The sequence below is a fragment of the Spermophilus citellus genome (assembly GCF_964194105.1).
Source record: "Spermophilus citellus genome assembly, chromosome: 3".
Classification (NCBI taxonomy): domain Eukaryota; kingdom Metazoa; phylum Chordata; class Mammalia; order Rodentia; family Sciuridae; genus Spermophilus; species Spermophilus citellus.
This window is the reverse complement of record NC_138184.1, coordinates 115300979-115324029: the sequence shown is the minus strand read 5'-3', so window position 1 is coordinate 115324029 and position 23051 is coordinate 115300979. Positions and strand designations below refer to the sequence as shown.

Sequence of the window (23051 nt, the reverse complement as noted above, 5' to 3'; positions counted from 1 at the left end):
TCCTCCCCTGTGCCAAGCTGCCCCTCTGGTCTCAGGGGCTGTGGTGTATGCTTCCTCAATTCAGTGGTCCTTGGTAGCGATGCTGGTTTGCAGGACACCCGCCTGACAGCATCAGGAAAGAGCTCCTGGCTGGTCCTTCCCTCCTCTCCCCTCCCTAGAAGGGAGATGCCCCAGAATCCCTGTCCTTATGTTTGGAGAGCTCCCCTAAGCGAGTGCTGTGTCTCCCTGGCATTGGAGAAATGAAGGACCAGAGCAGAGGCTCCCTGGGCCGTCGTTTGGAGTGCCATAAACCAGAAGTTCCTGAGAATGGCGATGCCTGCCGGGTGTGGAGCCGCCCGGGGCCTGTAACCCATCCCAGCGCCCCCGGCTCACTGCCTCCACGAGCTACTGTGGGAGCCATCTAGTGAATTATTTATGGTTTGTGCATTTGACAGAGGCTCCTGGCTCCTGGCTGGGCCTAGCGATGTTAAGTGGCTCCAGCCAGGGGAGGGCGGCGCAGCTCTGAACCAGGGTGTGACTGTGCGCCACCCCGCTCTTGCAAAAGAGCCCTGGTGTTTTACTGTGAGGGTGACAAAGGGCTGAGGGTGGGAGGGTTTGGGGAGAATAAGGCTGGGAGAGCTAACCACTGAAGCAGAGGGAAGAGGCCGAGTCCTGGGCCTAAAGCACAGGAAGAGAAGATGGTCGGGTGGGTGAGTGGGTGGTGCAGGGGAAAGGCCGGGAGCAGCAGACGCCTGTCTAGACTGCTGACCCGAAGTCCTAAGCTCAGCCCCAAGGGCTGTCCTGTGGGAACCCGTGGCCAGTGTGGTCCAAGTGGCATGTCATTTGGTGTCACCAGTGCTGCTTCTGCCAGATCACAGCACTGCAGCATTGTGACTCTCGTGGAGCTGTTTCTGTTCTCTCCACTCAGAGGAAAGCAAAAAAAGTAAATTTCTGAGGATGTATTTCCTCTCTATCTTCTAAATCTTTTTGTTGGAACATCTGTGAAATGATAAAAGCAACTTAGAACAATATGGAACATTTTGCAAATATACTATTTGCAAGCCCCATAAAAATGGTGTCTCAGTCATTTTGATCAAGAACTGCTATTTCACAAGCAAAGGAAACAGGGTAGCAAATCACTCATATCTATAAAATATTAATAAAAGTGTCCTGAAGTGCACAAACATAGAACCCTTCCCACAAAGAAATGCCCTTACTCAGCAGGGACAGCATTACCTCATGGCTAGTCCTGTGCCCGGGGCCCTGGGGAAGATTTCTTGCCCATGTGTGAGAGTTCAGCCTTTGTTCCGCCAGGGTCTGGTTTCCATGCTTCAGAGGGAAGCATCATGGAGAGAGGGGGTGACATGGCCCTAAGCTGTAGACAGGCAGTGAAGGAGGGGGAGGGGAGGAAGCTTCCAACTTGTGGAATGAAAAGAAGGACTTAAAAAGCCCAGCATAACTTCCCTGTCATACCTCTGCAAAGGAGTTAGAAACTGAAGACCAGGATCTAGGACTGTATGTGCTTGTGTACCTCTCCTGTGATATTTTCATAGTTCCTGTGTGATCCGCTACACTGACACAGAGTTATTTTCATTGAAACCTTTAAGACCAAAAGGGTTTCTGTGCTTTTCTTTGGGCGGTGAGCCTAAGGAGGGCAGGGAGGCTTCATGGAGGATAAATGGAGACCACCCCATTCAGAGGCACAGGTTGGAACACAGCCATTGATTTACAAGGAGACTCATCCAAATCTAAGCCCTCCACAGTAACCAGCACCCATAAAGTCACTTTGAAGGAACAAGATGAGAAATCAGGACCTTCAAGTGGGTCCTGGTTTGCAAAATTCTCAGTCCTCATGGTGAACATCTCCCTCACCACTAATGCATCCATTTGCTTCGCAGAAAACCAGAGTACAGAATCACCCAGGAGGGCCACAAGCCAAGCGCAGGCTTCTCCTGTGAATGTCCTACACTCTGTCATATGTAGTAATTAATTTTGGTTTTCTTCAACACTTTCTTATAGCACAGAGGTTAATGGGTATTAACAGAGCTGTAATATCATAGTGAATATTAGAAATGTCACCAAGTCTTTAAACTAAGACAAAGGTCATATGGAACACAACCTGCTTCTGTGAGATTAGGCATGGAAAGCTCCTGATTAAATTACCATTGTCTTCTACTGGGAACTTGGTGTTGGATGTGCTCTTTATCAGTTCTCTGGAGGTCTGTGGCCCACTGATAGAAACTCCATTAGGGACTGGATTGATAGTTACAGGCAAACTCTGTGAAATTTTATCTGCTGAAACAAACCAAAGCCATTTTCTGATGTGCTTTCATTTCTCTGCCTTATCCTTTCTCTCCAGGCAGCTTCGTCAGCCCTGAGCAGTCTGGGCCACGTGTACACAGCCATCGGAGACTACCCCAATGCACTGGCCAGTCACAAACAGTGTGTTCTTCTCGCCAAGCAGTCCAAAGATGAGCTTTCCGAAGCCCGAGAACTTGGCAACATGGGAGCTGTGTATATTGCCATGGGTGACTTTGAGAACGCCGTGCAGTGCCACGAGCAGCACCTGAAGATAGCTAAGGAGCTGGGGAACAAGCGGGAAGAGGCCCGGGCCTACAGCAATCTGGGCAGCGCCTACCATTACCGCAGGAACTTCGACAAGGCCATGTCCTACCACAACTACGTGCTGGAGCTGGCGCAGGAGCTGATGGAGAAGGCCATCGAGATGCGGGCCTACGCAGGCCTGGGCCACGCCGCCAGGTGCATGCAGGATTTGGAAAGAGCGAAACAGTACCACGAGCAGCAGCTGGGCATAGCTGAGGACCTCAAGGATCGGGCAGCAGAGGGGCGCGCCTCCTCCAATCTGGGTAAGGAGCGGGTTGTTTGTTTGCAAGACCCTGGGTCGATGTCATGCGCTGGAAACAGCTGGAGCAGCCCACTGTCTCTTATAGTGTGTGCTGTCTTTCCTTGAGATGGGTTCCCCTGGAGCCTGCCTCCTCTAAACCACCCCATCCTTCCTATTGTCATTGCTCTGAGGATTGGACTCTGAACTACTAGGAAAACAAAATGCCCCAACCTTTCTTAAAAAATATTTTTATTAGTTGCTGATTTTATTTTATTTTATTTATCTACATTTGGTGCTGAGAATCAAAGCCAGTGCCTCGCACATGCTAGGCAAGCTCTCTGCCACTAAGCCACAACCCCAGCCCTCATCCCAACCTTTTAATCTGTCTACAGAGAAGAGCAACCAGATTTATCTAATTAGAGAGAAGGGGAAATGAAGATGATATAAGCTATTTTAATTTAAATGAAAGAGATGCTACTAGGAAGTGACCAGTGCGAGAGAACTGAAGAGAATTTTTGCTTATAGGAATTTCTTTACCTAACCCCACAGAAAATGTATCTTTACTCAGAATTATCTGTATTCATAAAAGCTATTGTTAATTTTAGTATAATGCAAAATTATTTTGTGAAAGATTAAAAGATAGGTTTGCAGTCACCATTTTGCTAGTACTTGGTTACAGTAAAGACATTTACAGTTTGAGGTAGTTTATATGTAGTGGTAAGAGACCAGCAGTAATTGGTAACTGGTTTTTAAAAGATATTGTTATAGCTCTTGTGGGTATATAATTAATGGCACGTACAGATGTGCTTGGAAGTATAAGCTGTCTGGAGCTCCTGGTTCATTCTGTGCCCGCAAGGATTCAGGGTGGGGCGAAGACAAGGAGAAAATGACTTGATGGTATCAGTGCATGCCTATCAGATACTGGAGGCAGCAGGATGTGAAACTCAGCCCCATTTTATTTATTATGCTTGCTGAAACCAAGCATCCCCATCTCTTCTTGTAATTTGGTCACTCACTACTTCTCCCTCCCTTTACCTCTACTTATTTTAATCATATGTTTTTTGGCTAGTTGTTGGAGAATGCCTTACAGATGGTATGAGAGTCTGACAAGAGCCACAGAAATAGGATCTTGACTTTATAGATCCATTCAACAGTTTTTTGCAAATATTTTACAAATATTTATTGAATGCTTAATATGTGCTTTAAGGGACAGAGAACTTTTTAAAAAAATCGTTATCTTTAAAGAGCTAATAATTTAGTTAGAAAAATAAGACAAATATGCAGGACAACAAAGTCCTCCCTCAAAAACAATGATAGTGATGTGTTGCCATGGAATTCCTAGAAGAGAGACCCTGAGGGCTGGGAATAGCCTCAAAAATGAAAACTTCCTACAGGGGATTAGATCCAGGTGGACTCTGAAGCACTGGCAAGATTTGGCCAGGAATAGAATGGCATTGATGCCAAGGGACATGTGAAAGAAGGTGTGAGTTGTAGCAGATTTGCATATCTGAGAGATGGTACCATGATTAGAATTCAGGAATGTGCTGCAGGGTGATAGAAGATTGGCATGAAAAAGAGGCAGGGGGTATGTTCGTGAACAGAATTGTGCAAGTTGTGAATATGGGGATCAAAATGAGTCAAGCAGTGATGGCAGGATGGAGTAGAGGGCTTGGAACCTAGAGGTGAGAAAGTTATACGTATTAGACTATCAATGTTTTCCTTTTCATCTTGTGTCAGTTTGATAAGTTGTATTTTTTTCAAAAACTTTGTTCACTTCATCTAAATTGTTGAAATTATTGGCCTAATGTTGTTTTTAATATCTCATTATTACTTTAATGTTGAAGGTTGTCTAGGGATATTCCTCCCGTATTACTGATATTGGGAGTTTGTGTTGTATGGCCCCCCTCCACTTTCCTGAATCATTCTGACTAAAAATTTATCAATTCTCTTGACTGTTAAAAGGAACCAACTTTAGCTTTTGTCAATTTTTCCCTATTGTTTATCTGCTTATTGTTTTCTTTATTTTTAAAGAGAGAGAGAGAGAGAGAGAGAGAGAGAGAGAGAGAATTTTTTAAATATTTATTTTTTTTAGTTTTCAGCGGACACAACATCTTTGTTTGTATGTGGTGCTGAGGATCGAACCTGGGCCGCACGCATGCCAGGCGAGCGCGCTACCGCTTGAACCACATCCCCATCCCCTGCTTATTGTTTTCTTCATTCTACTTTGAGTCCTTTTTTTAGCTACCTAAGGGCAAAACTTAGATTATTGATTATATACTCTTCTTCTAATACAATCATTTAAACATATGAATTTTCCTCTAGAAATGTGGGGTGAATTTAATAAAATCATGCCTCATATAAATATGGCACAGAGAATTCCACCTTTATGTATATATAAATATGTATATATAAATAAATAAAGGAAGATCGATAGAGTAGAAGAAGGAGAATGGGGGAGGGAAGAAGCAGAAAAGATGGGAACCAGGACTGAAATGGAGGAAATCAAATTCCATATATGTATGGCGTTGTCACACTGAACCCACCTACTCAGTATAATTGTAATGCTCTAAGAAAATTTTTACTATATCTATACCCCTTTCCTCCCTCCCTCCCTCCCTCCCTCATTTCCTCCCTTCTTCCTTCCTTCCTTTCATTCTCTCCCTCTTTTTTTTTTCTCTCTCTCTCTCAATTTAACCCAGGGGCACTTAACCACTGAGTCACATCCCCATCCATTTCTCACTTTTTAAATTTTTGAGACAGGATCTTACTCAGTTGCTTATGGCCTCAATAAATTGCTGAGGTTGGCTTTGAACTTCCAATCCTCCTGTGTACGCCTCCTGAGCCTCTGGAATTACAGAAGTGTACTACCACATTCAGCTCCCATACCTTTTAAAATATGTTTTCACTTAATTGAGCTTTAAAAATTTTATAAAGTTATTTATGCTTTCTTTTTGACTCATGAAGTATTGTTTAACTTTAAAATATTTGGGGGTTTGGAGTGTAGCTCAGTGGTAGGCACTGGTCAAGTATGTGTAAAGCTCTTGGTTTAATCCCCAGCACTGCACCAAAACAAATTTTTTAAAATTGAGATTTTCCTAGATACTGTATTGTTATTTTAGTTTAATTTTATTATGGCCAGGCAGTATATTTTAGGATTTCAATGTAATCTTTAAGTACCTAATGGGTCAAGTTAGTTGATAGTATTGTTCAGATCATGTCTGTTTCATTGTGCGTGGGAGGGTGGGTACTGGGGATTGAACTCAGGGTCACTCAACCACTGAGCCACATCCCCACCCCTATTTTATATTTTATTTAGAGACAGGGTCTCACTGAGTTACTTAGCACCTCACCATTGCTGAGGCTGGCTTTGAACTCACTATCCTCCTGCCTTAGCCTCCAGAGTCTCTGGGTCTATAGGCATGTGCCACCACACCCTGTTTTGTTGTGATTTTTAAAATCTTTTTTCGAAAATTATTCAGAAGGGGGTTGTTAAAAACCTCTGTATATTATTGTGGATTTATCTGTTTCTCAACCTAGAATTCTATGTCCCGCAAAACTGTCCTTCAAAAATGTAGATGAAACAATTCAGCAAAAGCTTGCTTCTTGAATTTTGAAGCTCTCTTATTGAGCTAATATTCATTAATGATAAGTTTGTCTTCCTGACATATTGTCCCCTTAATGATTATGAAATGACTTTTTGGTCTTTGATAATATCCTTTTATCTGGAAGACTACTTCATCTCATACTGATGTGCCCATTCCCGTATTCTTAGGCTTATTATTTCTATAGTTTATCTTTTTCCATCCATTTGCCTTTTATTTCTGTTTTTTATTTAATATTTGTCAACTGCAGACAATGTATAGTTGTCTGTATATTGATATATACTTCTCCATAGTTGGTTTGGGCCTTATATTTGGAGAATCTCTTTCATTTAATATTTAATATAATTATTAGTATTGTTGGATTTATGTTTGTTTTCTTACTCTGGTTTTCCCATTAATGTTTTGATCTTTTGTTGCTTTTCTGCTTTACATGGGTTAATTTAACCTTTTAGATTTTATCTATTTGCTTTTTTAACTCTGTTTCTTTGCAATATTTTGTAGTGGTTGCTCTAAAGAGCACATCCTCTACCACTGACTTTTTAGTCTCCCTTGAGCTAACAGCATTGCACTTCCTGTGAAGTGTTTCTTGCAACCATCTGAGTCCACCCTGGACTTAATACTGCAGTTGTCACACTTGTGTTACTATACCCACATTCTTATTAAATCCACAGGACCTTGTTATATTTGTATTTAAAAAAAGACATTTTAATGAATGAAGGGGGGAAATGACATTTTATATTTACCAACTGTTCCCCCATTTCTGCTGCTCACATTTATCCTAAAGATCGGAGTTTCCATCTGATCTCATTCCCTTCGGCCTGAAGAGCACACTGGGCATATCTTGTGGTGCTTGACTGCCAGCGAATGCGCTTCCTTTTTGTTGGATTTATTTATTTATTTATTTCATGTTTGTCAACCACAGACAATGTATTGTTGTCTTCTTCATAGTAGGTTTGGGCCTTTTAATTGGAGAATCTCTTTTATTTAATATTTAACATAATTATTGGTATTGTTGGATTTATGTTTGTTATCTTACTTCTGGTTTTCTGGTTTGACCTTAAAATGTCTTGGTTTCCTCTTAATTTTTTAAGGATAACTGTGCTGGATATAGAATTCTAGGTTGATATGTTTTTAAATCTTTCTTTTAGCCCTTTAAAGATGTCTGTCTAATGTTTTTTTTTTTTTAATCTTTATTTTGTTGATTTATTTGTACGTGGTGCTGAGGATCGAACCCAGTGCCTCACATGTGCGAGGCAAGTGCTCTGCCGCTGACCCCAGCCCCAGCCCCTGTCTAATGTTTTTTGACTTCTATTATTTCTTTTTTTTTTTTTAACTTTTTTTATTAGCTACACATGACATTACAATGATCTTGCTGATTCATACATTTGAATCATTGGGGTATAATTTCTCATTTTTCTAATTATACAGATTGCAAAATCACACTGGTCATAGAGTCACCTATATACATACAGCAATCATAATGTCTATTCTTACAAAAACTCAGTAGATTTTCATACTCTATATGTCATGTGCCATTTTTTCATGATTTTTTCAAGATTTCCTCTAAATTGGGTTCTTCAGCAGTTTGACTATGATGTGCCTAAATGTGACTTTTCTGTGTGTGTCTTTTTCCTTTTTCTCATTATTTAAGCTTTTGAATCTGCAGATGTATAACTTTTACCAAACTTAGGAATTTTTACCTATTGTTATTTCAAGTATCTGTTCCCCCTCTCTCCTGTATTATAAGAATTTACATATATTTTAGATCTTTTAATATTGTCCCATATGCTACTAAGGTTTTCTTCATGTTTTTAATCTTTTCTTCAGTTTGGAAAATTATGTGATCTACCTTAAAGTTCACTAGCTCTTTAGCCACCTCCAATCTGCTGTTAAAACCAGTGATGCAGAGTTTAGGGGTTCCCTAAAATCATCCTCACTCTGCCATCAACTGCAAGGTTAGGGGTCCCTGAGAACCACCCTCAATTTCAGAACCTCACTAGAAGGACTCATAGAAATCACTGAAAGCTGTTCTACTCGTGGTAAGAGAGTAGAAGGTCCGAATGAGTTTCTCTGGCCTGCACAGGGTATTTGCCCACCTGAAACTCACTCAGACCTTAGTATTGGTTTTTACTGGACCTTGCTCACGTAGATGTAGTTGGCCACCTGCGTGTGTGACCTCAGTTTCCAGCCCCTCTGGAGGCTGAGCTGATACCATATGACCAAAGGCCCCACAAGAAATCACATTATTAGCCTAGACCATCGACATGGCCAATGCTTTCTGATAAACAGTGACACTGTTGTCATGTAGGAGGATTCCAAGGGCTTTGCCAGACACAAAGTCCAGACCTCTCTTTGGGCAAGATTAATTCCTTATTACACAGGTGAATTTCCTTAGTTATATACTTTATTTTTAGCTGAAGAATTCCACTTGGTACTTTTCATTGACATTTCAGTTTTTTCGGCTGGGATTTGTGTGTTTACTCTTGTGTTTTTTCCTTCAAATGGTGAGTCTAGTTATGACAGCTGCTGTTAAAACCTTGTCTGCTAAATCCATGCAGGTCATCTCAGGGTTAGACCCTATTGATTTTGTCTTCTTTTTTTTCCCTTTCCGTAACAGCTTGACTGAGATATAATCTACATGCCACACAATTTAAAGTGTATAATTCAATGATTTTTAGTATAGTTGCAGAGTTGTAGGTTGGTCACCTTTTGTTCTGAGTATTAGTGACTTCCTAATGTTTCTGTGTATGCCCAATAATATAGGATCATATCTGAAATGTCTGAATGATGTTTTATAGAGAAATTGGATTCAGATCTCTCATAATAATGTTGATTTGTTGTTGTTTTATCAGGCAGTTAACTTGGCTGAATTTGACCACCCAAATCAGACTTCCCTATGGTGGTGACTTCGGAAATCTTTCTTGGATCATTTAGCCTTAAATTGGCTGCTTAGACTCTGCCTTGCACATATGTGTTTTAGGGGTTAGAGAAAGATATAAGGGAAGAGTTCATACTCAGGATTCGGGGCTCTTTCCCCTCTTTGGGATATTTTCCTCCTCTGATTTTTCAAGTTGATAAGACTGTGTTTCTACCAGAATTTTAGCCTCACCATATGGTACTATTTGGGGCCTGCCCACTGGCAAAAAATAAAAATAAAACTTAGTTTTATTTAACGTGTCCTCTGGGCTGGTGAGCTCAGTGGTAGAACATATCCTCGTTGTGCACCAGGTGCTAGCTTTGATGCAAAAAAGGAAAAAAAAGTGCATTAAAAATGTTCCCTGGCGTTTGAAAGGTGGCCGCTGCCGTCTTCAGTGGGTCGGTCCCCACCCCTCTGGGACCTCTGGCTGCTCTGCTTGCTCTCCAGCACCTCCGGGACTCTCTTCCCATCACTCCAGGCTCACATTGGTCTGAATGGAGGAGTGCCACTCCATTGAAGCCAAACCTCACCTAGTCTTTTGGTTTGCTTTTTGTTGTTCTGATTTTGTTGTTGTTTGTTTGTTTGGTATGGGGCCACATTCTGCAGCCCCCCCCCCTTTTTTTTTGAGACAGGGTCTTGCTGCCTTACTGCTGAGGCTGGCTTTGAACTCACGATCCTCTTGCCTCAGCCTCCGAGCTGGAGCTGCTGGGATTACAGGCATGCGCCACGGTGCCCAGCTCCACCTATTCAGTTTTGACCATGGCAATTTGATTTGCATCCTTGTGCCTGACAGAGATAAGCAGCCTCTCCTTGTGGCAGAGGTGAAAGGTGTTCTGTCGCTTTTCCTCGTGCCTTGTCAGCAGGCAGTCTTTGGAATGCCCTGCTACCTTGGCCTTGAAATTCCCAGCTCTCTAGGTTTCTGGGAAGCACCACTGTCCTGATTTTCTTTTTACATCTTTTTCATTGGTTTTTCTTGCCCCTTTAAAAAAAAAAAGAATGATATTTTAAAGTTACAAATGTGGTACTTACTCTTGTGAAGAAATATTCTTCTAGTACAATAATGTATAAAGTAGAAAAAGGAAACTTGTCCCCTCATGTGACTGTTCTTCCCTGACCCACTCCTCAGAGTTAACTACGGTTACAATCTAGTTGGAGTCTTTCCAGACCAGTTGGCTCTGTTCTTACACAGTGTCAGCACAGTCACGGGTGTGTGCAGCTTGTTCCGTTTTCGAAACGTGGATCATGGTGCTTTTCTGAGTGTGCTTTTTCCCACCTTCTCTCAGGCCCCCGTGTCATCCAGACTCCTGACGTTGCTTCTTGACCCTTTCCCATCATATTGCTACTTGCTGAACATGGGAGTCCTGGGGTTTGTTCCTGGATTCTTTCCTGTTCTCTCTGTCTCTCCCCTTATTAACTCTTGAGGGCTGCATTGGTACATATTGTTCCTAATCCATACTCCCCAGCTCTGACCTTTTTCCTGCCTGAGCATCATTTCACATTTCCAACTACCTGGTAGATACTCCATCTGATTCTCATGCTGATCTGTCAACATTAGTGAATCCAAACCAATTCTCCTGGCCTTCCTAATTCTGTGGAAGGCTCTCCCATCCTGTAGCCATCTGTATAGTTTCCTGTTGCTGCTGTAACAAAACACCATAGACTTGGTGGCTTAAAACAATGCAAGGTTATTAGCTCTTGGAGGTCAGGAGTCTAAAGTCAGTTTCACTGAGCGGAAGTCAAGATGTTGGCAGGGCTGGCTTATCTGCAGGGTCCAGGAGAGAATCTGTTGTTTCTTTGCCTTTTTATCTGTCTGGTGGTCACCCTCCTCCTCTCCAGAGGCACCACTCCAGTCTCTGCTTCTGCTTCACATCACCCTCTCTCCTACCCTCACCCTCCATATCCCTCCAATAAGGACTTCTGTGCTCACATCAGGCCACTGGAAAGGCCAGGAAGTCTCCCTGTCTCAAGTCCTTAACTTAATTACACCTGCAGAGTCCCTTTTGCCATGTAAGGTGACCGTCACAGGTTCTGGGAATCAGGACGTGGACATGCTCAGGGAGATATTACCCACCCTGCCATGCCATCATGACATAGCATCCAAGGTCCTCATTGATTTCTTCCCTGTTTTCAGTTGACTCCGGGTCACATCTTCTCACTTACTGGGTCCAGCAGGATCACCCTGATCTCACTGTGGGGTGAGTTGCAGTTAGGAAAGCAAAAGGAGACGTGATCGAGAGGGTGGCTCGGTTCTTTGGTCTCTGCCTCTCTTGTCTCTTCCTCCCTCTCCCCTCCCCCACTCACCCCAGGTGACCACCTGGTTGCTCCTGAGCACCTGGATAGATGCAAAGGTGAGCCCGTTTCAGGATTCACTTGCCACACACGTCAGTCTCGGGCCTGGTTGTGTCTTATAGAGGGTCAAATATGAGGGAGGCACAGTGTCAGAACATCTTTCAACTCCGCTATAAGGAGACCACTGCTTATCTCACATATGAGGAGGTCAAGTATCCAGTTAACTGTGGAAAGTGATGGACAGTTTCACAACAACCGTCCTTATTTACTCGTATAAGGTTGAGCATTCGTTACGTGACAGGCATGTGCTATTTAGTGGATAAACCAACATAGCTCCTGCCCCATGGAGCTTTTGGGTTCCATTCAACAAATATGTGTTGAAACCTTTCATATTTAGTCTTCCTCACAAACTTACAAGGTCAAGAATATTAATTGATTTTTACATATGAGAAAATCAAAGCCCATGTAGGCTTAAAAACTCATTAAGATCTCATACAATGATGTTTGGCCCCTTTTGCTGTTTTTTAGTCTTGGGAGGTGTGTGTTGGAGGGAAGGGTTGGTGGCAGGCTGTGGTAGGTGCATCCTTCCTCTTACCTCAACTACAGTCACTATTCCTGGTGGCTCTCGGCTGTTTTAATTCCAGGATTTAAGAAAAATTACTGGGATAACATTTTTTAAAGATTTTTTTAAAAGATGGACACAATATCTTTACTTTATCTATTTTATTTGTTTTTATGTGGTCCTGAGAATCACACCCAGTGCCTCTCATATGCGAGGCAAGCATTCTACTGCAGAGCTATAACCCCAGATCCAGAAAAACTTTTATAAAAGTCACATTATGCTGGATATGACCAGTCATCCAAGTACTTAGGGGGCTGAGGCAGAAGAATCGCAAATTCAAGTACTACCAAAAAAAATTAAAGAAACCATATTATTAAAAATTACTAGCTGTCTAAATCAGAAAATTCTGAATTCCCAAGGTCAGGTGGAATAATGTTACATATTAACTACAAAGTACCCACCCATATTACACCTTAGTTATCCCTCACTAGATTTTATGGGTGAAATCTTTTTTGAGAACACACCTGAAACTTGGTATTCCTGAAAATCTTACAATAAATTTTAGAAGAATTTTCTATAATATAGTAACCACTTTCTTTTACATTTTTTACCTTTCAATTTTTGTATGTTGGTCTTTTTTAACAGAAAGAGACATAGCTTTACAAGTAAAATGTTTGTAATTAACAGGAATAGTTAATTTACAGTAATGGAGTATTTTTCTTTGGAGATTCTCAGAATGACACACAGGGCCATATTCAAAATAACATCTCAAGATGTTCAAAGGAGTGTGAGAACTCACATACAGGTTCTTGGTATCGTCATGCGAATCCGTGGCATTTGTGTTTTACAGCACTTGTCTGTGCCCCCAGGAACCCTCAGAGGCAAACTATTATTTTCCAATTCACTGATGAGCATCCCAAGATCAAGGGACATCTGTGGCTTACCTAAGATCATAGAGTCTGAGGCAGAGTTGGGACCAGTTCTGATTCCATGTCCTCGGATCTTCCCATGAGAACATTCCCACTGAAATGCAGATCCAAGTGGGAGCCATTCCAGGATTACCTGGCCCAGGGCTAAAAGCCAAAGGGGCTTCTTCTCCCACCCCTCGCTGACACCCACCTGCAGGAAGAGAATAGCCACCACCCACATTCCTTTTCCCAGGGAAGCTGTTCTGTGATCCCTTGCATTGAACTAGGTTCTTGCAAGCATTTCATTGACTCCTCACCACAAAGCTTTGCCGTAGGTCAGAGCCACAGAGGGAGGGTCCACACACAGGTCTGCTCGCTGTCTTCTCTCGCAGGTCACAGGCTCCCTCTGGACTTTGCACATTTATTGTGTCATTAATTCTGCTTGAGAAGCATGGACGGGACCACACAGATTGTCCAAGTCTAATAATGCCCTGGATCTGGGAAGCCAAATCACACACCTCTGATTTTCACCCAAAGCATGGAAAGGAAAAAATGTAAATATAAAAAATAATATATGTGCCAGAGCCTACAACAGATTTTTCTAGACATCTAAAAGAAAGGACCAAGAATGTTCTTTCCCTGTTAAAAAAGGAGAAATGAGAAATGGAGAGCATCAACAGAGTGGGAGATTTTTCTGATCAAGCACCAGAGGACTCGCAGAAAATGATTCAGACCCTCATTAAGGTTATGACACGCACATCCTGTGCCGGGCCCCACACCTATCAGTGCCTAATAAATATTAATAATATTTACTCACTCCTTTAGGTCAAGATTTGTCACCCGGCTTGTCTAGACATTGCTGTTTAAAAGGGGCTGTGATTTGCTTACAGATACAGAGCGTCTGTAAACATGGGAGCAGAGGCAGACGGGGCAGTAAATCTTGGTCCGAGCTGCACTTGGACTGTGGCGGGAGAGGCTGCAGAACCGTCATTGGGATAATGAAGTGGATGCCTGCTGCCAGGTCCCTGGGTTGTGTCTCCAGCAGGCAGAGCAGAGCAGTAAATTAGCTTATGTTTCAGCTTGGCAGTTGGCACTTGGTTCATTTGTAGATGCTAATTGTAATCTGATGTTATCAGCAGCAGGTAATTGAAATGGGCTTGATGAATTACTTAATTTCTTTTAATAGCTGAGTCTTCAAGAACTGAATAAAGAAGATAAGGTGATCGGGAGGAAAACACAACAGCTCTATCTTTCTAATTAGTGCTTGGAGGTTTTTTCTTCTTTACACAAATGGTTATGAACATGTGAGGCTGAATGGGTTTATGAGTCACAGGCCCCCGTGGGGGCGTTTCCCATTAGGCAGCCCCGTCCTGAACATTGATAACAGTTCTGTTAGGACTTGGGAGAGGAACACTTGAGGGAGCTCCAAGAAGAACATCGACCGCTGAACACAATTGGTTTCCCAGGCTGGGGTGGGCACTGCCTGCCACAGTGGGACTCGCCCTGCCTTCTGCCCCTCTTCTGTGGCCCTTGTCCCGGAGCAGGGCTGCCTGGCACCACCCAGGAGCATGGGAGCCTCGAGATGAAGTTAATCATTGGCTTCTGCCACCCGCACCTGGCACTGGCCCCTCCCACACCTGCCTGTCCCCAAGTCTTTCCATCTGCAGCAGGTCCTGGGTAGCCCTTTGCTCTGCCAGCTATGGCAAGTACAGATGTGACCCGAGGTCCTGCCATCTGTGCTGGACGCTGCACACTGGACCCATGCCACATGACTGCACGGAGCTCTGGGGTCTTCTGGAATCACCTGGCTCTGCTCTTGTCTTTTGTTCCTTCCTGAAGGGATTCACTGTGCTGGAGTGACTGTGGAAGAATTTGCTTGTGGCTGATTTCAGAAATTTGAAATAAGGGCAGAAAATGTAGAGTGCCAAAATTAGGTCTTTTGGATAGACATTTGGAAATGATATAGCAAACGATTTCTCAGACCACCTCTGGGGTTCTCCTCCATGGAGAATTCTATTTGAAGAAAGGTACAGTTAGAGGTGTAGACTCTGAGACTATAAGCCACCAGTGTGATCATGGCTGTAGATGCCTTTGATGTCAAAGAAATGCACTTCATGGCTCTGAAAATGTTCCACTTCTCCATCTGAGGGCTAGTTATATAGCTGTCCTGACTTTGGGACAATTCATTGATCTGTGTGCATATGATTTTATACTTTTCTGATTATATTTAATATTTTAATTAAAGATTTCTTTTTAAAAAACATTCTAGAACAAATTAGATTTGGAATAATATGCCTTTCTTTTTTCCTTTTTTAAAAACCCTTAATTAACATATGATAATTGTATATATATTAATGAGGTAAATTGTGATGTTAATATGTCTAAATACTGTAGAAAGATTAAGTCAAGGGGCTGGGATTGTGGCTCAGCGGTAGAGCGCTCGCCTAGCAAGGCCCTGGGTCCGAATCTCAGCACCACATAAAAATAAATAAATAAAACAAAGGTATAAAAAAAGATTAAGTCAAGATAATTAGCTATCATCTCACTTCTTTACCTTTGTGTGTGGTGAGAAAGTTTAAAGCCTACTCTTAGTAACTTTGAAATATACAATACATAATTGATAAACTGCTGACTATGTAATAGATCACTAAAGCTTACTCCTCCTGTCCAACTGAAACTTTGTATCCTTTGACCAACATTTCTCCTTTCTGCATCCCTTGCCTCTGGCAACAACCATTCTACTCTCAGCTCCAAAGAGTTTAACTTCTTTTGATTCCATATATAAGTCAGATTGTTTAGAAAGTACTACTCTTTCTGTATTTGGCTAATTTCACTTAGCACAATATCCTCCATGTTTATTCATGTTGTCTGAGATGACTGGATCTCCTTCTTTTTAAAGACTGTATTGTACTCCATTGCATGTATATATCTTTGTTTCTTTAATCCACTCCCCCGTCGATGGACTTTTAGGTTGCCTCTGTTCCTTGGCTGTTGTGCATAATGCTGAAATGAACGTGGAGTGTTGATGTTTTCTTTGACATACTGATCCCATCATGCTCATGGTTTTCACTATTACACACAAACTCCCAAGCCCCTACTGACTTCCATCTACGTCACTGATCAACTCCTTTCTCCTGGGCACCTCCCTCTGCCCCAAACAGAGGCCTCTCTCCAAGTCTGTGATTTCTCATTTTTCCCTATTTCTGTGAGTGGGGAAACATGTCGTCATGGTACAACACTGTCTCCTCACGGTGCAATCCAGAATTCTCAGTTATTCTGGAACCCCACCTCCCTCCCTCATAGGCAGACTTAGTTGGTCACAGGTCCTGAGAGGCTCGCCTCCCCAGCCAGCTCTTCCTCTCTGCAGCGCTCTTTTCCCCGTCCCTTGGCCTCCCCTGAGAGTCAGCACAGCTCCTTCCATGCTGGTCTCCAGCTTCCCCTCCAGCATCCTCCTCCCGCTTCTCAGTCGCCCTCTAGAAACTCCAGCTGTGCACCTCATCATATTATTTCTAGCTTAGAACCCTGCAATTCTAAGTTCTAACCTGTTCTAACCAGTTCTAACCCTGCAGTAGTCCCTAGTGCTTTCAGGGTGAAGTCCAAGTCCTGGCCTGGGCTGTGGATATGCTCGGTAGCTTGACTCACCTGTGCTATAGGGTGGGCACGTACCAACATCCCATTTTACCTCATTAGTACATATAGTTATTCTATATTTCAACAACTCTCAGCGTCCAGAAAGAATCTATCGGCACGTCTGCTATTGCCAGGGCCTGTTTGGACAAAATAGGTCTTTGAAACACTTGAGGGAAAGGACTTGAGGTCTCATTAAACTGGGGAGGAGCGGGCAGAGAACTCTTGCCTGAGGCATTGGACCCCTCACATGTACTGTCCCCAAACCTCTGGGCTCATTCACTCTGTGGATTCCTCCTGCCATTTGTTCTGTCCCATGTATCTTCCTCCTCTGTGAAGCTAAAGTCTATTCTTTTGTAGTTTGATAAGAAATCACACTACTCTGAAGCCTTTCAGACTCTTCCAGAAGTTTTAGAGCTCTTCTCTGTTCCCCTAACATTTTGTGTGGAACACTTACTGGGTGGTGTAATTATTTGCCACCTAGCTCACAAATTCCAGGAACTGGCAGGATGTGTATCTTAGGCTTTTTTATGTCCTTACTACCTGCTGGCTACTGCTGGTCCACAGGGGCATGCGTCTTAGTTCCTTTTCTGCTGCTATAACAGAATACCGTGGACTAAATTAAATTATTAACCACACAAGTTTATTTGCCATACAGTTTTAGAGGCTGAGATGTCTGACATCAGGAGGCCACATCTGATGGAGGCCCTATCACAGAAGAAGGCAATCGAGCATGCGCAAGGCAGAAAGGGCAGGAGGGGGCCAGAGCACAGCATGTGCAGAAAGCTCACTTGCTTAACTAACCCACTCCAGGGGCAGCAATCTGTTCATGAGGGTGGAGCCCTCTTGACAGTCCCACCTCCCGATGCCTTCAGTCACAATTAGATTTCCACCTGAGCTTTGGAGGGAATAGCAGTACTTATTAAGGATGTTGAGAGCCAGGCACTGTGGGAAATGCTAGGCACCAGGAACTGGAGTCTACAGAGTTCAAATGATTTCTTTCCTCTTTTAAATTTGTGGTCTTAATGAATTTGGTCTTCCTTCTATCATTAAGTCCAGGTTCCATTCCTGCTGCTTCTGATCCCAGAGCCCAGGGAGACCACTTCTGGGCAGCAGTAGCAAACTCTGTACACTTTATATTGTACCTTGACATTGTCCCTGGCATGAACGATGTCTAAAATTCTTGCCTACTCTAAAAAGCTGAAATTCTATGATTTTTCCATGGAAAGACAATGCATACAAAGTTGGAACTTGATTCCTAAAACTTTTTCAAGTATCAAAACTTCTACAATATAAAATTTGGAAAAATAGTTAAACCAGCAGGCAGTGATTGGATTTTATGATTGCATTTTAATTTTATTCCTTTCAGTTAGTAGGAATAGTGAATGGAGCAGATTTCTCTCCTTCCTTTGCCCTATAGCTAAGTGAGACAGTCTGCTTAGTGGGCTAACTAAATAATATATTAACCTTTTGGATCTTCATCCAAGAAGTTTGCAAAGTATGGCTAAAATGAGCCCCTTTATCCGGGTTTGAAGAGCCCTAATATTTATGACTTTTGGACAAGAAAATCACTGGGATAGCACGCTGTTTCTTCTTTTAAGTATGTGAACTTAATAGTCTATTCTCCTCTGTATTTAACATCTAGCCTTAGGAAACTGATGCTGGCTTCCCTTTTTGAGGTACTCAAATAATAGGTTCCATAGAGAATATATGAAAAGGCCTTTGTGATCTCGCCAACACACCTTTGAAGTGGCTTAGAATAAAGGAACGATACTTATTGGACGCCCCCGGTGTGCTAATGCTGCACTTGCTGAAGCTCCTTATGCAGAGCTCATTATTTCATTTAAAAACTCAAAACGATGAGGCTTATTATTCCCATGTAGGAAGGAAAAGCCCAAAGAACAGAGGGGTTAAGTTGTCCAAGGTCCCATAGCAAGTGTGTGGCAGAGCTGGGGTTTGAGCAGAGCTGTCGAAGCCGGAGCTGGTGCTCTTTCTGCTGTTACAACACCTCTTTAAAGAAAATGGCTACATTTTTTTTAAAAGAATGCTAAAGCTCTGGTATTTCTTTTTTTTAAAATACATTTATTTATTTATTTTTATGTGGTGGTGAGGATTGAACCCAGTGCCTCACACATGTGAGGCAAGCGCTCTGCCACTGAGCCCCAGCCCCAGCCCAAGCTCTAGTATTTCTAAGGGATGAGGACAATGTGACATTGTAACTGGGAAAACCGGGAAGTGAGTCTCTCTCTGCCTACAGCTTCGTTTCATCCTCATTCACACGCGCCTGCTTCATACCAGGGGTGCAAAAGCGCACGTACCCACCATGCAGGACGCAGACGTGGCTGCTCACACCGCAGCCCGAGGCTCCCGTCTTCCAGCATGAAATCCACAAGAGACTCAAGTGTTTAAGACTCTCTTCAGCATAATTAGTAATTTCATGGTGACTTCAAAAAGTAACTGTTCACCGAGAACCATTTTCTGCCTGTTGTTCCAGAAATTCCTCTTAAGGCTCCCTCTGACACAGCAGAAAATGCATTTGTTGAATTGGATTAAAGCCAGAATGCAACTTTTAGCTGGTCCTGCTGAGTCAGCGTGTCCCCACTTGACTTTCAAACAGCTTTGTTAGTTCTGAATACAGGCTCTCGGTTTTCAATGGATTTCAAACAGTGGTCCTCTCTGCCCTCCTACAGAAGAGTTAAGTTACTCTGGGAAGTGAATGCTTTCATTTTCTAGTAAAAATTGCATTTAAAACGTTTCCAAGAGAAATTAAAAAGTGAAGTAAATGCTTTGTCGTTATGTGTCCAACGTGCCTGTAAAGCAAGCCCTCATCACAACAGCCCCAGTGGAAAAAGAGGAACGAATCTGTGTTCCTGAGCCAGACTGTCAGAGTTGGCCACTTATTGAAACAACAGCAACTCCATAATTGGGTTTCCCTGATTCAAGTGGAAGGTTCCACCAAACCCATTATCTAATACCAAAGAAGACAAAGACAGCTTATAACGTGGCCCAGCTGAGGGAGTGCTCTGGAGGGAGATGTGTGTGCCGTGTGACTCAGTAAGCAGAAGGTAATGGACTAAAGTCACCGAGCCCCTCATAAAAAGGAGATCTGGAGTTTAACCAGGAATTTCAGACTGTCAACCTTAGCAAAACAGATGGCGTCCTCCAGTTTGTGGCACCACCGGGCAAGCTGGCGTGTCTGTCAGAACAACTCCTGGTACTTCTTCACTGCTTGATGGAGAAAGATGTCCCTTTTGTCACCAGGGAAGAACTCCTGCTGCTCTGCCTGTGACAAAGGGAGTGGGCAGCACTTACTGCTGATCCTCCACTGTGACTTCTGATGGCCTTTCTCTCTGGGGCCAGGCATTCTGCAGAGGCACCCTGGTGGGCTGGTCTTTTTTCTTCTTGTTGTAGCAAAGAAACTTCTCAACTCATGTGCTACTGTCTCTTCATTCTGCTAAGACACCCCGTCCACAGAGGGTCCACCTTGAACCCACACAGGGGCCCCTGTCGCACAGCTGGAGTGGCCGTGTAATTTGTCCCTGTGTCAGCCAAGGACCTACCAGGACACAGTCACCCTAATGGAGCGTGTTTGTGAAGGATTTGAGTGCTGGGGTTAGGTGGCCTGGCTCTGGGTCCCCTGAGCCCCTTTGTGACCTTGGACAAGATGCTTAGCTCTCTGCCTTAGTTTTCTACCTGTACAGGGGGCACAGTCATAGTACCCATCTCCCAAGATGCATGAGGAGCGAATGGACCAACACATATGAACTCCCTACAAGGGACAACTCACGGCACACCCTGCCACACCACCATCGTAGTCTGTATCAGCATGGGCAGAGTATGTCATTTGTTAGCACAAAACTAAGACACAAAAAAAAGATGAAAATACCACAGAAATCCGCTTCCTAATCTTCTGATCCACTGAAAGTCAAAGGTGGTTCCAGGGGCCAGAAGTGCATGTCATTCTCTGATGTCTTTGATTCTTGTTGACCCACTTTGACTTACCATCTGCTGACATCCTGCCCTCAAGGAACATCTCGGATGAAAGAGACCCATAAAAGACCAAAGCAAGACGTCCAGGGGGAGGACTCCACCCAGTGTGGAGGAAGGCCACGGCCCTGGGCACCACCAACAAGAAGCTCAGGCACAAGCTGTGCCCAGCAGCATCACGTGGTGCAGATGGCCGGACAGGCCTCCGATGCCCAGGCCCCCAGCTGAGCTCTGAGCCTTACCTGGTATGTGAGCTTGACCAGTCGCCTTGCCTTCCTGGGCCTCAGTTTCCTGATGTGGAACAAAGGCAACAACAATGTATTTGTTCTTCACAAGATTGTTGTTATTCCTGGTGAGAATGCAGGTGTGGAGATCTTCCATGACTAACAGGTGATGGTGACGTGGCCGAACTGAGTACCCAGAAGCGAGTGTTGGGTGCTTATCTGGCTTTTCCACCTCTATGATGATTGTGCAGCAGAAACCTTAGGAAGATGTCTCCCAGGAGGCCATGCTAGGAACAGGCAGGGTGGCTCACAGCGAGGCCGCCTGGGGAGTTCCCAGCTGTGCACGTTGCACGGCCTCGGGTCCCATCCCAGTTTTGTGGGATTGTTATGAGGAGACCCCCACGCCCTCTAAGAAACCGCCTCAACTCCAAATCAGTGCTGCTGCACTTACACAGCGACCACCAGGCACCCCCAGATGCTCCCGGCAGGTCTGCTTGCCTGCCTTCCCCCCTTTTAGGCCACAAGTCCTGGAGAAGCATCTGAGCATCTGCATTCCGAGTGCTTAGCTCTGGGCTTGTTAATTTTTGATGCCACATGAATTGATGAGCAGTGCTTAGCACATAGCAAGCACTCAGTAAATGGTACTGCTGCCATTATGCGCCGAGAGATTTGTCTCTTTTAAAATAAGCTTACAGATGTCTCCACTCATCTCAATTAGCTGGATGTTAAAATGCAGACTTGGGTAAGGAATGACCATAGCACAGCAATTTTGGCTTTCCAGGAGGTTTTTACCAAAGAAAGACAACAACTGCCAATTGTTTGGAACAGCAGTTTCAGATTTTTGAAACTCTGGCCAGTGATTTCAGATCAATGGTTTGCAAGAACTTGAAGGTGTACCTGGTAGATTTCCAACTGTCTTCCACTACCACGCCTGGGAAAGCCCTGGTTTCCTGAGGTGCTCAGAGGGCAGGGAGACGGTGGTAGCGGGGAGCAGAAAATCCTGAGCCTTGGTGTCAGAGTAGCCCTGGTGTGAACTGGAGCTCTGCTGTTGTGTGGTCTGGGGAAAGTTATGGGATGTGAAATGGAGTTAAGAATAGAACCTCCGGTGTGGCCTGGAGGGCGAGGCTCTCATAAGGATTACGTGAGACTGTACTGAGGCGCACACGCAGGCCCAGGGAACAGTGGCAGCTGTAGGCCTGAGACCGCCTGGCTCAGAAGTGCCACTAGGCACTTCTTCTCCACCCCCTCCCCTCCTTCTCCACATGATGTCAAGGCTCTGGGGAAATCTAAAAGTCATTTCTCTGAAAAACTTGGAGATCCTGACCTACACAAAGATTGGAACTCGTTCCTTGTGTGCTGTGGGGTTCGCCAGAAGTTTCTTCCTGGGCTGGTGAAAAAATAACCTTCTTTCCTTATATGGTTTTAACTTTGACAGAGCCCTTTTTTCCCTGTTTTAACATTTTAGACCTTCTGTGAGATCTTGAAAACATTTTGTTTTCTTCTAAATGTGTTTATGATAATTGCAGAAGCAGTGGTCCCTCATGGAGCACACAGCTGGCGCAAGTCCCCCTCTGTCCTGGTGCCTCCCCGCCCTCCTCTGTGCTCCCTTATTACTGTGTGACTTTTAAAAGGAAGTCCTGCTAGAAGGCCATCAGGTCATGGCAGTCCTGTTTAAGGAACCTGTGTTCTCATCACACTGATTTGTCCTTTGTGGATATATAGTACCGGTGCTGTCCAACATGGTGTCACAATCGGAAAAAAAAGAATCGCTGGAGTCCATAATGGCTTTTTGGAAACATTGCTCACCAAGGTCCATCTGGCTTTTCAGTTCTCCTTATTTTATTTCTGGGGTATTTCAATAACGTGTCCTCTTTGATATTTTCTGACTCTGACATTGACTCACCTGGGATGGTTCTGCTTTCTGTCCATTTCTCTTGTCATTTCCCCATTTGCTCAGCTCTCCACAGTCTGCATCCTGCAACCCATCCCCTTGTTCTCAGTCCCTACCATGCTGGAGGCATCCTGTTCAAGATCCAGCTCAGGCGTTTGGGGGCCCAGGGATGCGAGGGTCAGTCCCAGCTCTGCCATTAACTCAGCTTCCACCGAGAGGG

At 43.9% G+C, this 23051-nt stretch overlaps 1 protein-coding gene across 3 annotated transcripts in view; it reads left to right on the top strand.

Moving 5' to 3' along the window:
• TTC28 (tetratricopeptide repeat domain 28) overlaps positions 1-23051 on the top strand; it is a 622345-nt gene that overhangs the window by 469090 nt on the left and 130204 nt on the right. For all 3 annotated transcript variants that reach the window (XM_081286162.1, XM_081286164.1, XM_081286163.1), the window contains one exon: positions 2339-2846. In XM_081286162.1, coding sequence (XP_081142288.1) covers positions 2339-2846 — 508 coding nt within the window. The remainder of the gene's footprint in view (positions 1-2338; positions 2847-23051) is intronic.